Here is a 17,078-nt window from a genome sequence, read left to right on the forward strand (position 1 = left end):
TGCCGATCGCAATGGAATCATAGTTGGACTCATGGCATATGAGAGAGAGAGAGAGAGAGAGAGAGAGAGAGAGAGAGAGAGAGAGAGCAAGTGCGTGGGAGAGTGATCGATGCTCCAATTGCATGAAAGAGTTGGGCACGGTGAGTATATATATATATAGAGAGAGAGAGAGAGGGAGAGATGGGGCTAAATGCGTAATTTCAATGAATGCCCTGCATTCTATTTGTGCGGGTTCAGCTTCTCAACTCCATTAAAGGCAAATCCTAAGATCACCTTTTCACTTCTTTCCTGATTACTTGCTTTTTATCAGCTATATATGTCTGAACAAAAAAAGAACAGATTTCATGGCTTATGCCATTTTCAAGCGATGAGATGATCATTGACAGAATTTCCACACTTAATGGCTTACTATAATTAATGCAACATAACCTGCAGGCTTACCAGAAAGACTCGCTGCTAGCTGTTGACATGTCCACGACGATCCTCAAGCTTGCTGAGACCGGGAAACTTCAGGACCTACACGACTAGAAAGTGCATGGTTCTGCATGCATGGGAGAGGGGATCAGTAGCTTCCGAGCTCTTTTAACAAAACAGCAAGACCACCATGATTAATATATAGCATCATGCATTTTAACAAAATTCTTGCCTCTTCCATTTAGCAACAACCAAAATCTTTTTAGGAGATTAACCATAGCTTGTACTTAAAAAATTCTTACAACCTCAAGGCCAAGACATATCTGGCCAAATCATCAATAGAAGACATCTTGGCATCTTCTGCGAACAAAGGCTAGATTAGAGCAAGAAGCATGACTTGGAATCCTCAACTTCTAGAATTTTACGGGGGAATTCTCTAATTCGTGAAGACTAGAGCATTGAGCTTCCTCACCCTTTCCTGCAACTCCAATTGCAACTATAGCAATAGGCAAACCTCCTTATTTTTTCCGCACCTTTCCTACTACCAATTGATCGACTTCAACATCTCCCCTCACCTTGGTAAACTGCGTCTACGCCTCTGGTTCCTCTTTAAGTATCCAATTGGAAAATATATCCTTTTGAATACCCCTTGATGCCTAGAGATTAGCACAACTTTGCAATATCAAAATTAGTCATCTTCACTTGAAATATTAACACGTAAGTCATATTCACCCTCGCCACTTGAAATATCAACATACGAGTCATATTCACCCTCGTCAGAGTCATCTCTGCACTTTATCATCATGTGGTTGTTATCCTCATTCCTGTCAAAAAAAGATGACAAGTTTATATCCACATAATTTGAGAATGAAACAAATTAAAGGGTACATAAAATAGTGTGAGTGAATATACAATGAATGCCCAAAAGTTGTGTAAAATTTTATAATTTTACCTGGACTCAAAAAATGCATTAAGATCTGTGATTTCAACCTCTTTATATTCTACCCAGGCTCGTATCATCCTTGGTGGCAAGCAAATTTGTCCAGAAGCAAAGGTCTTCATCTTTGGGCAACGCTTCACTTGAATATTGCACAATGATGAAAAGCTAAATGAATCTCTTTCATCGTTGCAAAAGTTTTTGAGGTTTGGTAGGCCATTTAGATACAACTTTTTTAATTTTGGAAATTCAATATGGCGAGTTGCCTTCTCTTTTCCTGCAAAATTAATATTTTTCTCTTCAATAATAATAATCTCTTCTATCATTTCGCAAGATATCACTGATAGCATTTTTAAATGTTGAAGAGTCTTGGCCATAGAATGTGTAAACAAACTTCTCAATTGGGAACACTCTTTGATAACTATTTCCTTTAAGCTTCCATGAAAATTCATGTTCCATAGAAACACCAACTCAGGTAACCTATGGAGCGTTAACCTTTTCACATCAACAAACTGCTTTTCACCAATGCTTATTGTGCCATTGAGATCAATAACATGTTTGAACCCCTGGCAATCCCTTAAGAGTAAGTTGTTGAAGATCATTCTAGAGCTTCGCATTTGAGGATGAGACGAAACTTTGGTTGAGACTTGGCATTTAATTATTTTCACGTGTAGATGTTCTTGTGTGGTAGCTAGAAGATCCCAGAGTTGTATCTCTCTTGAAAGGCCACTCAAAATAACATATTTGATCTTGGAAAAAATAACCTGCCAAAAGGTCAAAACTTATGCTTTTATGATATGTAGGAATTACCATTCTCGTTATTAAAATAAATAAAATTAACAATAATTTATAAAAAAATTAAAATTGATACATATATAATATACATGCAATCTTTACTTTCTTACAACATACATTTTCTTATACTTTTTATAAATTTCAAAGTAATTCCTGTATAAAATAAAATAATGCCTACTTATATCAGTTGAAGTTTGTTAACATAAATTTTAATTTAATTATTTTGATTTATGATGGCCATCATCAACAAGAATTAATATTATATATATACAAAGTATCAACTAACATATATTTCACATTTTTCTTCTCAATATATGAAGCAAATTTTCAACCATTAATTTTTTGGCCCAAGGAGAACTAAATTCATTATGTTTAGTGTCATTAATATGCGGAGTTTTTTTTTTTTTTTTCTTGCAAAATACATTAGAGACCAAGCTCACAAAAGGTGGAAGAACCCAACAAAATAAGTTGATTTACAGAAAAAAAAAAACAAAATAAGTTGGCTAAATAAGAAGAGGCCTAAAGCAACAACAACCAAGGCAAAACAAGCTCTAACAACACAAAAACATAAACTAGAGTGAAATGGGCAGGCCTTGGGTTGGGGGATTCAACAGAGACTAGCAAGGCAACAAAATCATTGTATGGTTTGGAGGCTAATTGAACTAACTGTTGCCTCTTTATGGAGGAAGGAAGATGACCTCAAAAGGTCACTACCTGCATACAGACCATTTTTAAGCTAGTTAAAGTCAAAATTCCTGACAAGGCTACCATAACGAGCACTGCGGGATACAAAGAAAAAACAAGAAAGCCAACATTGAGAGAAGTGAATCAAACAAACAAGTTAAAAATTAACTGCAAACTGAGCATGAGAACTCCATCATCAAGGCATTAGAACTCCATCTAGGTGTCATGGTGGTTGCGGGTCGCTTTTGGTGGTTGATGTTGAGGGAAAGTGAAAGCTGCTAGTGAGAAAAGTATGGATAAAACGGATGAGATTTGCGAGGGAAGGATCTTTGTAGGTTGAGTAAGGGGGTCAACATTGATGAACAAGATGTTGACCACCAACGATGAGAGGGTGGCCATGGCAAAGGCAAAAAATCAGGAGAAGCTTTAGTACTACGTTGATGAAGAATCCAATATTCGGAATTGCTAGAAAAAAAGATAGGTCGTCCACTGATGGTGACGGGAAACATTGATTAGTGGCCAATGGCCAGAGCAGAAGTGTGACATATTTGCTAATAAACCCTAGTTTAGAAACAAAGACTTTAATAAGTAGAGTAACTCCAGAGTTAATATATAGAGCTAACTTAAAATTATAATTATAAAATTGAGAGAAAGAGTAACAAAAATAAAATGAGCATTTGATAATATCTAATTAATAATGATAGAAGATTCAACTTTAAATGCGTGAAAGATACATTTGTTTTATAACGAGTACTACATTTGTAATCTAGATTAACAGAAACAATAAAAATTAAAATAAAATATTTATAATATTAAGTATATTTAACTTCTTAAAAGGATTAACAAATGATAGATTATAATTGTATGCTGACACTTTAAAACTAAAATTTTATTTTTTGTTTTAATGTATTTATATATCCATTAGACAAGTTGGAGTATTCGTACCTGGTTAAATAAATGTGATGCTTCAGACTTGAATTGAGAAAAACTTTTGAGATTTGACAGATCCCTAAGCTGCAATGTTTTTAATTTGCCAAGGTTAATAATACCATTATCGATCACTCCTTCTTCCTTTGCGTCTGACACTATCACTTCCATTCCAAGACATGCTTCTACATATAAGTGTTCGATGCACGCAAGATGTCTAGCAACAAAAGCTGAAAAAACATGTCTCAAACTATCACAATGTCTAATTGATATAGTTTCTAGGCATAAACAAACATAATTGTCGTTAGAGAAGTAGTCCTCATCATTGAGCCACATTTTCATCAACTTGGGCAGAGTATCTAACTCAAGATCTCTCAATTTTGGAAACACATCAATGAGTTTAAATTTATCTGTAGGACTTTGGATGTTAGGGTTGAGGTCTTCAACTAACAATGTCAAAGAAAGACAGTTCCAAACAACTAATGCCTCCAAATTTTGCAGTCGTGGGAGCATATTTGAAGGGAACATATTTATCAACTTATGACATTGGGTTACTTTAACGTGCCTCAGTTGAGAAAAAGATATTTCATTTGATCTGTTTGAGGATTGAATTGTTTGCTCATTCCAAATATCTTCTGCCGGTAACTCACTAATATTCAATTCCTCCAAGATAGGAAAAGATACCTGTCAAATAAAATTTAATATTAGGTCATACATTTTTGTATTTTAATTTTTGATTTTACTATTATCAACACACAAAATATTTAAAAAACAGTAAGTATAGTAGTTAGCTTGACAATACAAACAGAAAGAAAATATATGACTACATTTGTATTTTAAGTTAGTATATATCTATGCCTCTCAACACTCGTTAAGGTGCATTTAAGGAGAAAATATATACGTGAAATATACACTTATTTTATTATGACTACATTTGTAATTTAGATTGGTAAAAACAACAAAAATTAAAATAAAATATTTCTAGTATGTTAGTATATTTAACTTCTATAATACATTATAATTGTATGTTCACACTTTAAAATTAATTTTTTTTTTTTTGTTAACACATATATGTCTAATAGAAGAGTTGGAGTATTCGTACCTGGTTAAATAAATGTGATGTTTCAGACTTGGATTGAGAAAAACTTTTGAGATTTGGCAAATTTCCAAGCGTCAATGTTTTTAATTGGCAGAACTCAATAATACCATCATCGATCACTCCTTCTATGCTTGCCTCTGATACTATCACTTCCATTTTAGGACATTCATATACTGCAAAGTCTTCAATGCACACAAGATGTCTAGCAACAAAAGCTGGAAATACATGTCTCAAACTACCACAACAAATAATTGATATAATTTTTAGGTATAAATGGATATAATTGTCATTAGAGCAGTAGTCCTCATCATTAGGCCATATTTTCATCAATTTGGGCAGACTAAGTAACTCAAGATGTCTCAACTTTGGGAACACTTTAATTGTATGACTTTGGATATTAGGCTTGAGGATTTCAGCCAGCAATGCCAAAGAAGAACACCTCTGAACACGTAATGTCTCCAAATTTTGCAATTGTAGGAACATATTTGAAGGGAACACATTTACCAACTTATGACATTGGGTTACTTTAATGTGCCTCAGTTGAGAAAAAGATATTTTGTTTGATCTGTTTGAGGATTGAATCGTTTGCTCATTCCAAATATCTTCTGCCGGTAACTCATTAATCGTCAATTCCTCCAAGACAGGAAAAGATACCTATCAAATAAAATTTAATATTACGTCATACACTTTTGTATTTTAATTTTTTATTTTACTATTATCAACACATACAAAATATTTAAAAAATAGTAAGTATAGTAGTTAACTTGACAATACAAACAAAAAGAAAATATTTTCTTAAATAATAAAAATAGAAAGTAATAGTTAACTCATCCTAACTTTACTTTCTTAAATGATAAAAAATATTTTATTGAATAAAAATAATTTTGCTGGTGACATTTTATCAAACAACGCCCCACATAAAATATTTTAAATAAAAAATAGATAGCATGTTAAGATTTAATACATACCTTTTCATTGAAGATAGATTTTGCTGCTGTAGTCCAATTTGAAGCGTTTTCCTCAATTGCTATCTTCTCCATTTTGGGGTAGAAGCTTTTAAATTGTGGAAGTTTTGACAAATTTATCATTCTCAATCGACTGAAAATAATTATTTCATCAGCTACGACTTCCCCTTCATTACAATGATCTCCTACTCCAATTATTTGTTCCACACTGTTACAATAGTGTACTTTAAGTGTTTTGAGTTGTTGAAGTGCTTTGGCACAGGATGGGGAAAAGACATATTTCATGCTCTGACATTTAAAAATATCTAAATTGATTAATTTAGAAAAAGATCCCCCACCACTTGGTGTAACCTGTAGCTGTGGCTTGCTACGTAGATATCTCAAGTCTTGAATGTTAGACAATTCCAAGATCTCAACTTTGTCCATCAAGAGGTGAAACCCATCTATATCGTGAATATCCCGAATTCTCAACTCATTTAGGGATCGAAAAAATGAAGTGTTTATACATATAAAAAAATCAATCAATTTCTCAAATAAGTAGCCGCATTCTTGGAAGATAGTCCTGTAATTACCATATGTGAAAATTGTAATATGTAAAACTGTTAATTGCTTCAATGATTTCAGCTCAGTAATGCTCGCATTGCTCATTCCCCCACCAACTATAGTGATATCCCAATCTGTAACATACAACTCTTCTAGATGGATCAAATTGGATATCACACCCTCTGGAATCACATTTAGGTAGCACTTTCTTAGATCTAAGGATCGCAAACTAGTCAATTTCCCAATCTCTTGTGGCAACTCCTTTATCTTAGATCCCTCAAAGCTAAGTATCTCAATGTTATTATTTAGATTTTGAATTGTAGACAAGTCGTCTTCCCATAATTGGCAATAATTTAGACGTAACATCCGAAGTTGATCCAACTCCAAAATCGATGATGGGAGGTCCTTCCGTATGTATTTCAAATCTAAAACTCTTGCCTCCTTCATGCCTTGAAAGAAATCAGTTGGAATTTCTAAATCATTTGGAATTTCATGCAACACAATGGTTTGCATTAGTGGACAATGGAGCGCACCGCGAGGAAAACTAATGTTGTCATTATTGATCCTTAATGAGATTGCTGTGTGATGTTCCCAGGCATCATTCTTTGGCCACTCTTTAATATTGTGATTTACCATGAACTGTTGTTGCCCTGGCCAATCACGACTACCTCCGTGTGCAATTTGCTTCTCCTCTGTTATAGAAATTGCAAGGTCACGAATGACGTCATGCATTTTAACAAAATTCTTGTTTTTTCCATTTAGCAACAAGCAAGAGCTTTTCAGCTTATCAACCTTGGATTGTACTCTATATCTTGCATGTTTCAGCGAATCCACCATTCTAAGGAACCCCAAGGCAAAGCTATATCTAACCAAGTCATCAATAGGAATCTCAGCATCTTCGGGGAACAAACAGCAGAGCAAGAAGCACGACTTTGCATCCTCGTCTTCTAGAAAATCATAGCTCCACCTCAAGGTGATATAACCCCTTGGTACCCTTTCTTCAATGTATTTTATGCGGCAATTCTCTAATTGGTGAAGTGCATCCCACCACGCAGCCTCTTCCTTGCCCCTTAATGCAGCTCCAACTGCAACTATAGCAATAGGTAGACCTCCACATCTATTGCATACCTCTCTTGCTGTCGAATCATCAACTCGAAAATCTCCTGTCACATTTGTAAATAGCTTCAATGCTTCTTGCTCCTCCAAGTACCCAATTGGAACACATAAATGAACCTCCATCCCTCTGAGGACCTCTTCGTTACGCGAGGTTAGTAAAATTTTGCAACCTGAAGTAGGAATTCCAATTGCATTCAAGACTTGCACTTGCCAAAGGTCATCCAATATTACCAATATCTTTTTCCCCCTGTTCGACAATGCCTTTCGTAGCTCATCCGCTCTTCCTATGTCACCTATTTTTTTATAATTGAAATCCAATTGGGATGCAAGTTCTTCTTGTATTTTTGAGATATTTAGATCTTTAGACACAACTGCTACCACAAATTTATCAAAAATTCCTTGTTTCGTAGCTTCGTTTGCAACCTCTATCACCATCGTCGTCTTCCCGGCTCCACCAGGCCCGTGGACCCCAATCACGTGAACCCCAGAATCCTTCAAAGCATTATTGATTTTGTCAACAACTGAATCTCTTGATTGGAACTTGGTGTAATACCGAGGAGAAACAAAGTGCAGGTCTGATCGGAAAGGTGCATCGCGTGCCACTGGCAACCTCTCTAGATTCTCACCCCGACTTATCAGTTCACTGACGACCTCCTTCCTCTCGTGAGCTTCCTTACCCCTCTTGTGACGCCACATTAAGTTGGGACACATGCAGCCCAGAAAACACCTGAAAGATTCTCCGTTTGGTTGTTGACGCCGGAAGTTGGCGAAGTCTCGTTCCATCTGTTCTCCGTTTTGTTGTTGACGCAGGAAGTTGGCGATGTCTCGTTCCGTCTGTTCTTTATTCTCTTGTTGACACAGGAAGTTGGCGAAGTCTCGTTCCATCTGTTCTCCGTTTTCTTGTTGACGCAGGAAGCTGGCGATGTCTCGTTCCATCTGTTCTTCGTTTTCTTGTTGACGCAGGAAGTTGGCAATGTCTCGTTCCATCTTATTTACTTCCTCCAGCCAACTGGAGACCTCAGTTTCAATGACTTTCCCATAGTTCATCTCTAGGTCCACCCTTCCCTGGATTCTGTCCTTTTTATCACGGAGCCTCCTATTTTCTTGTTCGAGTAGCGTGACATTTTTCTTGTATTGAATCACATAATCCCCATGCGTAATCGCGGGTCCTACGAGAAAACTGAGAATCTTCCCCACACATGACTCCATGATGTTTGTCATAATCAATTTCCTCCCGTCCTGTGAAATGAGATTTCAAAGAGGTAGCTATATATGTGTGTGTGTGCGTGTGGAGATTAAGGAGGAGGAGAAAATCCAAACAAAATTTTTCTTTCTTTCTTTCTTTATTCTATCTAGGTTGGTACCATTCGAACTCTTATATTGACTCAACTGCCAAAGAAAATAAAAAGAGAGAGAGAGAGTTAAGGAACAGATGAATACCTCGTCTGAAATGAGAGGAAGCAGCTGGAGAGACAGAAGAGAGAGGTGAGCCGGTCTTGTTGTAATGTAAAAAATTAAAGGGAAATAGAGAGAAGAGAATAAGAAGAAGAAGAAAGGGAGTATCTAGTGGGTGTGTTTGAGATTGTACCTAATTAATTAATCTTCAACCAAAGCTGTGCTTTTGGATCTCTCTCAGATCCACCACACCACACCACAGCTTGCTTGCAGGGGAGACGACGACGGAGCTCCAATCCACAGCACAGGAAAGAAAGATGCTGTAATTGGCAGCAATAGTAAAGATAAGATGCTTCCTTCCTTCCACGTTAAAGCTAGATTCCGCGTTTGGCAATAGTAAAAAGATGCTTCATTCACTCCGCGTGTTAAAGCTACATTCCGCGTTGGCAATAGTAAGGATGCTTGTTACTCCATCCATCCATATACACGGTGACAAAGGCTACCAACCAAAATTAAGGTAAAATATATTCCCTCCTTTACCCCTCTCTCTCCTCACGTGGCTTGTCCGTTCTGTTTTCTGTCTCAATATTGCTTGCTTTTCTCTCTCCTCACATCCTGCCCTCTCCCCATCTGGCTTGTTTGTTCTTCTCTCTCTCATTTCTTCGCTTGCTTTTCTCTCTCCTCGTTTCCAACCTTATAATAACTAACTCCATCGCAGACCCTGTGAACTTAGAGTATTTTGGAGTAGTTTAATTTGATGTTTTTATATCTATTAAAGTTAATATTTCTTAATTAAGATATGAAATAAAAAAATAAGATATAAAAATATTTTAAATACAAATATATTCTATATATTTATTAAATTTATTTAGTAACTCTTATAACTCTAATATATTCTAAAAAATTTAATAAAAAATTTAAAATATTTTTTAATCTTATATTAATTATTCTATATTTTAATTTAAAAAATATTTTAATTTTATCTTGACACATCTCTTATAATCTACGTTGGGATAAAAATGAACCCGACGTAAATTATAACATGCCATTGTATACTATTGTTTGAAAAGGACATAACAGACCTCATGACAAAGATGGTCTATAAAGAATTATTATTAAAATTATTTTTTTAAGATGATTGTTGTTGTGGTTCTTGATTCTCGTGTCTTCAATTATATTAAAAAATATAAATCGTAGATTGAGCATTTGATCCTTACGTAAGGCAAGGGTTAAATTTTATCTTGACACATCTCTTATAATCTACGTTGGGATAAAGATGAACTCGACGTAAATTATAACATGCCATTGTATACTATTGTTTGAAAAGGACATAATAGGCCTCATGACAAAGATGGTCTATCAAGAATTATTATTAAAATTATTTTTTTTTGAGATGATTGTTGTTGTGGTTCTTGATTCTCGTGCCCTCAATTATATTAAAAGATGTAAATCGTAAGTTGAGTATTTGACCCTTAACGTAAGACAAAAATCAAACTCATAACTTACCGAATTGACATCGATATATTGCTTATATAATTGCTCAGCTTATGTATTAAAATTATTTTTTTATTTTTCTTTATAATGCATTATTGATGCAAAGGACAATGGAAAAGTTATCCTTTGCCTATCCCAATGGTAAAGATGTGGTGAATGAATAGGAATTTATTGTGATTGAATCCACAGTGACGAAGACTATCAATCAAAATTAAAATATAATATATATCAATTAAAGTTATGATATAAAAATTTAAAAAAACTATCACATAAAACCTTAATAGATTTAAAAATATATTAAGGTTCGAAAATAAAGAAAGATGCTGTAATTGGCAACAGTAAAAAGATGCTTCATTCCGCGGAATTGGAAAGCAACTCTCGACCGCTAACTTTATCTCTGACAAAATTAAAGGACGATCTTCTTTTACCTCCTTTACCTCACTTCACGTGGCTTGTATTTTTTATTTTCTGTCTCATTGCTTACTTTTCTCTTTCCTCGAATCACGTCCTCTCCTCACATGGCTTGTCTGTTCTGCTTTTTCTCTCATCTCTACGCTTGCTTTTCTTTTCTCTCTCCTTGTAACCAACGCTACAACCAATAGACTCAATCGCAGACCCTATCGACTTGACTTGAGTACAATTTAATTTGATATTTTTATATCAATTAAATTAATATTTATTAATTAAAATATGAGATAAAAAATATTTAAAATAAAAATTTATTTTATATATTTATTAAATTTATTTAGTAACTCTTATAAAAAAAATTAAGTAATTTCTTATTTAAAATTATTTAAATAAATTTATGTTCACATATAAAAATTAATCTATATACCTCAAATACATTTTAAAAAATTTAATAAAAAAATTTAAAATATAAATTGTAACATGCCATTCATGCTGTACGAGGTGGGAACATAACAAGCCTCGTGACAAAGATGGGCCATCAATGATTGAATCAAGAATAATTATTAAAATTATTATTTTTTATAATCATTATTGGTACAATCGGGAAGTTACCTTCCGCGTTTTTCAAGAGTAAAGATGCGTTTCTCAATAATAAAGATGCCCGTGAATGAATAGGAACTTATTCTGATTGCATCCATAGAGACGGTGACGAAGGCTACCAACCAAAATTAAAGAAAAATGTATATCAATTAAAGTTAAGATATAAAAAATTATCACATAAACCTTAATAGATTTAAAAATATATTAAGAAATATTAATTATCCTACATCTAAAAAATTTATGTAACAATATTAACACAAATTTATGATAGAAGTAAAATAAAACTTATCAAATAATTTAATTAAAATGAAACTTAATCATCTATATAATATAAATAAATGATAGGTAGTATTTAAATAAAATTAAAAAAATAAATCTTAGTAATTTGCTAGAGTATGCTAAATTGTAATACCCCAAGAGTCCAAAAAAAAGTAGTATATATTGAGAATAAGTAAGGAAGGAAACAACACTAACTGGATACCTTTTGGGTTAAACGTAGGCAAGGAATTCCGGAGTTAAGCGTGCTTGAGGTGGGAGCAGTTCAAGGATGGGTGACCCCCTAGGAAGGTCGTGTAGGTCCATCAGGGTAAGTTGTTTCGGTCCTTGATGCGGGATGTTACAAGTGGTATCAGAGCCGACCCTTGGTGAAGACAGTCCGATGAGGGCGGGGAGTGGCGCCAGGGCTCAATGGCCTGTACAAAAAACGATTTCTGGCTGGCTTCTAGGATGGCAGCACCCAATGGGAGAAGGTCTGGGACAAATTGTAAGATCGCATGAAGAGGACGTCATGTGCTCACGAGGAGAGAATGTAATACCCCAAGAGTCCAGAAAAGAGTAATATATATCGAGAATAAATAAGGAAGGAAACAACACCAGTTGGATACCTTTCGGACTGAATGTAGGCAAGAAATTCCGGGGTTAAGCATGCTTGAGGTGAGAGCAGTTTAAGGATGGGTGACCCCCTAGGAAATTCGTGTAGACCCATCAGAGTAAGTTGTTTAGGTCTTTCCTATCGCTTGATTCAGGATGTTACATAAATATTATGGGCTTTTCACGGGTACTGTTGCTTGTTCAAGGGTTTTGGATATCTCCCATCATTAATGTGTCATTGACGTCTTATTTTTTATCTTGCAGATTTTTACTATCTTAGATATTTGAAAAGTATACTTACTTATTTTGAAATAATTTTTGGATTGAAGGTTGATTTTCTTATATAAGTGCCTTGGTTGGCATCAATATGGATGGGTCCTAGTTGTTTAATTTGGAGGTTTGAGTTATTGAAGTATGAGATTAGTTAAGATATTAATCATTAGATCGGATTCTTCTCCTAGTGTCACAAGTGAACCTTATGATATATATTTCTCTTGTTATTATCAGATGAATCTATGATTGGCATGTCACATTATTTCATCTTGTACTTAGTTACTGTTAAGATGACTTATTTTAAATATAGTCATTAAAAAACCAATAATACTTGTTCTCATAAATTTTAATTTAAAGTTATATTAATTGTTGTTTATTAGATGATATTGTAGATGTTCTTGTTTGATTTAAGAGTTAATAATGAAAATAATTCAATTATTTTTGCAATTTTTTATTTTATTCAATACTTCAATTTTGACAATTAGAATAAAAAATAATTATTTCAAAAAAATTCAAAAGAAATGAGATTAGCTTAATACATTCCACCTTCCTAATAGAATGCGTTTATCCTAAGTTTATTAAAACACAAATTGACCTACTAGATTTCAATGACAATCATGATTGAAGTAACAATCTCAATCTTGATTGATTTGCTTAAACTCTTTCTATTTGAATTGAAGAAGGTTTATGCAAAATACTTAAAGTGAACAAAACCCAACCAACAACTTGAGGTCAATCAAAGCCTAATCAGTGGGTCGATTTTCGGATATCATCAAACAAATAGTTTTTTTTTCTTTTAATTTTCTTAAAATAAAACAAAATCACACATTATACCCACACAACTGGCGAGACAATAATTTATAGTAAATTACTTAACATAAAACTATCTAAAAAGGTAAATAACGTAAAATTGTCAATAAAAATTAAAACTTCACCTGGGATAATTTTTAAAAATTAATCTTCAACCAAAGAAAGCAAGCAAGCAGAGGAACAACCTTTTCGCTGTGAGTCTCGGAGTCAACTTTGGCTGTGGAAAGGACAATCAATTGTAAAGCTGCATCCCGCATTTTGCAATAGTAAAGATGCGCGTGAATGCAATGATGTGATGCGGCTGTCTTGTAATTGCAAAGTGGAGTGGGGGCAAGGCGTGGAATTGGAATGCTGACTTCCGCTACGTAAAGAACAACCGGAAATGCAACTTTCCGCGTTGGCAATGACAAAGATGGGCGGGCTATCAATGATTCAATCAATAATTATTATTAAAATTAGTTTTCTTTTTAATTCATTATTGACGCAAAGAACACTCGTAAAGTTACGTTCAGCGTTTTGCAATAGTAAAGATGCGCGTGAATGAATAGGAATTTATTTATTGGGTGCGGAGGCTACCAATCAAAATTAAAGCAAAATATATATCAAATAAAGTTATAATATAAAAATTTAAGAAAATTGTCAAGTAAGTCTTAAGAGATTTAAAAGTACACTAAGAAATATAAATTATCCTACAATTAAAAAATTTATATGTAATAATATTATAAATTTTATTAGATATTTTGCTAAAAATAAAACAGTTTATTCATGTAAAAGTTTCTTTTTTTCAAAAGCAAACCAAACAAATCAAACCAGACAGCATACCTTCCACCAATGAATTAATACTCTTTTAAGATCTCAAAAGTTATATTGTACCTATAAGTCATCAAAAAAGCAACTTGCATTCCATCCATGTTCTGGCCCTTTTCTTTTTTTTTTTAAGCAATTTTATCTCCAAAAGGCACAAATTATTTAAAATTAAAAAAATGTAAGCCTCAACACCCAACAAATAAAATAAACAAAACACCAAACTTTCAAAATCACTAAATTTTACAAATCCTTTATAATTTTGAATTGATCTTAACGACAAATACTCTCATTATATGCATATATAATAATTAACTCGTTTAATTAGAGCGATCATCATAAACACTTACTTCTTCAATATATTATAAGTTTCATTAGATATTTTGACGTGTAAAGAGGGAGAAAGTCCTATTATAGAGTTAAAATAGCATTTATGTCTAAATAAATTCAATTTATTATTCTTTTAAATTTCTTAGCAATGAAGAATTTTGTACTAAAGATGATCTCTCTAAAAGGCATCCAACAAAAGGGTTAAATAGCATTCATAATAAAAAAAGTTGTCAAACAGTCAATTATCTTTTTATTTTTTTAATTTATTTTTAAAGAGATAATCTTTGAAAAAAATATTGTATCCAAAAAGATATGACACACAAAATGAATATTCAATCTATAAAATTAGCTAATCCTAACTTGGCCTTGGTCCTTCTCTCTTTATTAAAATTCAGCAAAATTTATAAATTCTATATGGTTTTGGATTGATCTTAATGATAAATTTTTTTTCTTCCAGATTTTGGTTTATCATATGTCTGTAGATATTGGATAACAAATTATATTCTCTCAATATATGCACACATAAGAAGAACAAAACCTGTAAAAAGAAGAAGGAAAGTAAGAAAATTAGCTAAGAACCAAGTAAGATGATCAACATACTATTAAGATTGATTAAGAAGAAAATGTGGCCTATATGTCCCGATAATATTAACAAAAAATGAGAAAAGAATCGAAATAATGCATCAATGAGCACTCACAAATAAAGAATTTTTAAAATCGTTGAGTTTCAGTCGAATAAGAGTCGAAAAAGAGACTTTATTTTTTATTTTTTTAACTTAGTCCCGAAATTAGAGATATCTTGAGATCAAATGAAGTCCAATTAATGGATTAATTTTTGGTATCATCAAATATATAGTTTATTTTTTTAATTTTTCTTAAAATAAAACAAAATCACATATTATACCCACATAACTCGTGAGATAAAAATTTATGGTAAATTTTTTAATATAAAATTATCTGAAAAGATAAATATATAAAAATATTAATATAAAATTGTCAACAAAAATTAAAACTTCACGTGGAATGCTTTTTAAAAATTAATCTTCAACCAAAGCAAGCAAGCAGAGGAATGACCTTTTCGTTGTGCTGGAGTCAACTTTGGCTGTGGAAAGGACAATCAATCGTAAAGCTGCATCCCGCGTTTTGCAAATGGTAAAGATGGGCATGAATGCAATGATGTGATGCGGCTGTCTTGTAATTGCAAAGTGGAGTGGGGGCAAGGCGTGGAATTGGAAAGCTGACTTCCGCTACGTAAAGAAGAACAGGAAGGGAAATTTAGGGAAATTCTATTTGTAACTATCATTTTTGTTCTCCGTAACTCACTTTTAATATTTCTAAAATATCTTCAGATGAAAACTCATATTTACGCTTTATTTAAATTATTTATGATCAATCATTCACAATTACTCCTCAAACGTGTGCAACCACTTCCTCACCCACCATCGCTACAGTCATTTTATTCTATTATTCAAATAGCAACAATTATTAATATTTTTAAAAATTAAAATAATTTCTCAATATTATCAAATAATATGCATCTATATAATTTATTTTTAAAAATAACATAATTTATAACATCGATCATTAGTTAAATCACATAATTTACATACACTACGGATGAATTAAATCACATAATTTACATACACGACAAATAAATTAAAAAAATAAAATTAATTAAAAATAAAAAATATCTTTCGGGGGTGCCTTCAAGCCCCGAATCCTAAGGTTCGGGGCCTGGGAGATGCCCCGAACCTTGGGGTTCTGGCAATTTGGAATTCTCTGAGTTCGGGACATCCCCCAGCCCCCGAACTCCGGGATTCGAGGCATCCCTCAACCTCTGAACTCCAAAATTGTCCGAATCCCTGAACCCCAAAGTTCGGGGGCTGGGGGATGCCCCAAACCTTGGGATTCGGGCAATTTAGGGTTCCCCGAACCCCGAGATTCGGGGTATCTCCTAACCCCCGAACTCCATTATTCGGGGCATCCCTCAACTCCCGAATCCCAAAATTCGAGAGGTTTATAAAACTCCGAATTCATAAATTCGGTGAAAATGAATTCTCCCGAACCTTGTGATTCGGGAGAATTCAATTCTCCTGAACCTTGGTTCGAGAGAATATATATATATATTTTATATATTATAATATGTATATATATAATAGTTTATGTAATATAATTATGTATAATTATATATATAATAATTATTATATATAATATATATGTATATATATAATTATAATATGTATGTATATATATAAAATTTTAATTTTTCATAAAATAAAATTATAATATATATAATTATAATATTACAAATACTGTAAGAATAATTTCATATTACATAGCTATATATATATATATTACATACATAAATATGTTGTATTTCTTTTGAATTCATTGATTTAATTCATTCGTAAATTATGTTATTGAACTAGTAATTGATATTATAAATTATATTATTTTTAAATATAAATTATATAGATGCATGCTATTTGATAATATTAAAAAATTATTTTAATTTTTAAAAATATTAATAATTTTCTAATGTCTTATATCTATTTAGTTATAGTTACTGCTATTTGAATAATAGAGTGAATTTGCTGCGCGTGGAGGTATCTTT

General features: G+C 32.9%; 2 protein-coding genes across 4 annotated transcripts in view; one reads left to right on the forward strand and one right to left on the reverse strand.

The window, feature by feature from the left end:
• LOC127789888 (uncharacterized) overlaps positions 1 to 1,405 on the forward strand; it is a 31,621-nt gene extending 30,216 nt beyond the window's left edge. The window contains exon 3 of the mRNA XM_052318958.1: positions 436 to 1,405. Within this exon, the coding sequence (XP_052174918.1) occupies positions 436 to 467 (32 nt within the window). The 3' untranslated portion in view covers positions 468 to 1,405. The remainder of the gene's footprint in view (positions 1 to 435) is intronic.
• Positions 617 to 9,517, reverse strand: LOC127789887 (probable disease resistance protein At4g27220). 3 transcript variants are annotated; one of them, XM_052318952.1, is made up of 7 exons: positions 9,069 to 9,517; positions 8,921 to 8,944; positions 5,825 to 8,719; positions 4,860 to 5,510; positions 3,776 to 4,441; positions 1,367 to 2,115; positions 617 to 1,238 (listed from the first exon to the last, which is right to left on the reverse strand). In XM_052318952.1, the coding sequence occupies exons 3-7, from the start codon at positions 8,699 to 8,701 to the stop codon at positions 1,103 to 1,105; spliced, it is 5,079 nt and encodes a 1,692-aa protein (XP_052174912.1). In that variant the 5' UTR covers positions 8,702 to 8,719; positions 8,921 to 8,944; positions 9,069 to 9,517; the 3' UTR covers positions 617 to 1,102. The 3 variants fall into 3 exon arrangements, with proteins under 3 accessions (XP_052174912.1, XP_052174911.1, XP_052174914.1); XM_052318951.1 differs by having other exon boundaries at positions 5,825 to 8,944; XM_052318954.1 differs by lacking the exon at positions 3,776 to 4,441 and having other exon boundaries at positions 5,825 to 8,944; positions 9,069 to 9,514.
• Positions 9,518 to 17,078: the final 7,561 nt, after the last annotated feature.

The sequence above is a fragment of the Diospyros lotus genome, chromosome 14 (assembly GCF_014633365.1).
Source record: "Diospyros lotus cultivar Yz01 chromosome 14, ASM1463336v1, whole genome shotgun sequence".
Lineage (NCBI taxonomy): Eukaryota > Viridiplantae > Streptophyta > Magnoliopsida > Ericales > Ebenaceae > Diospyros > Diospyros lotus.

What these genes read in the sequence shown, in the direction of transcription:
- LOC127789887 (XM_052318952.1), bottom strand. Translation starts at nt 8,701, where the DNA reads ATGACAAACATCATGGAGTCATGTGTGGGGAAGATTCTCAGTTTTCTC. An exon ending in CATCACATTTATTTAACCAG is followed by an intron (nt 4,442 to 4,859) that starts GTACGAATACTC and finishes TTTATTTGACAG; the next exon opens with GTATCTTTTCCTATCTTGGA. An exon ending in CATCACATTTATTTAACCAG is followed by an intron (nt 2,116 to 3,775) that starts GTACGAATACTC and finishes ACCTTTTGGCAG; the next exon opens with GTTATTTTTTCCAAGATCAA.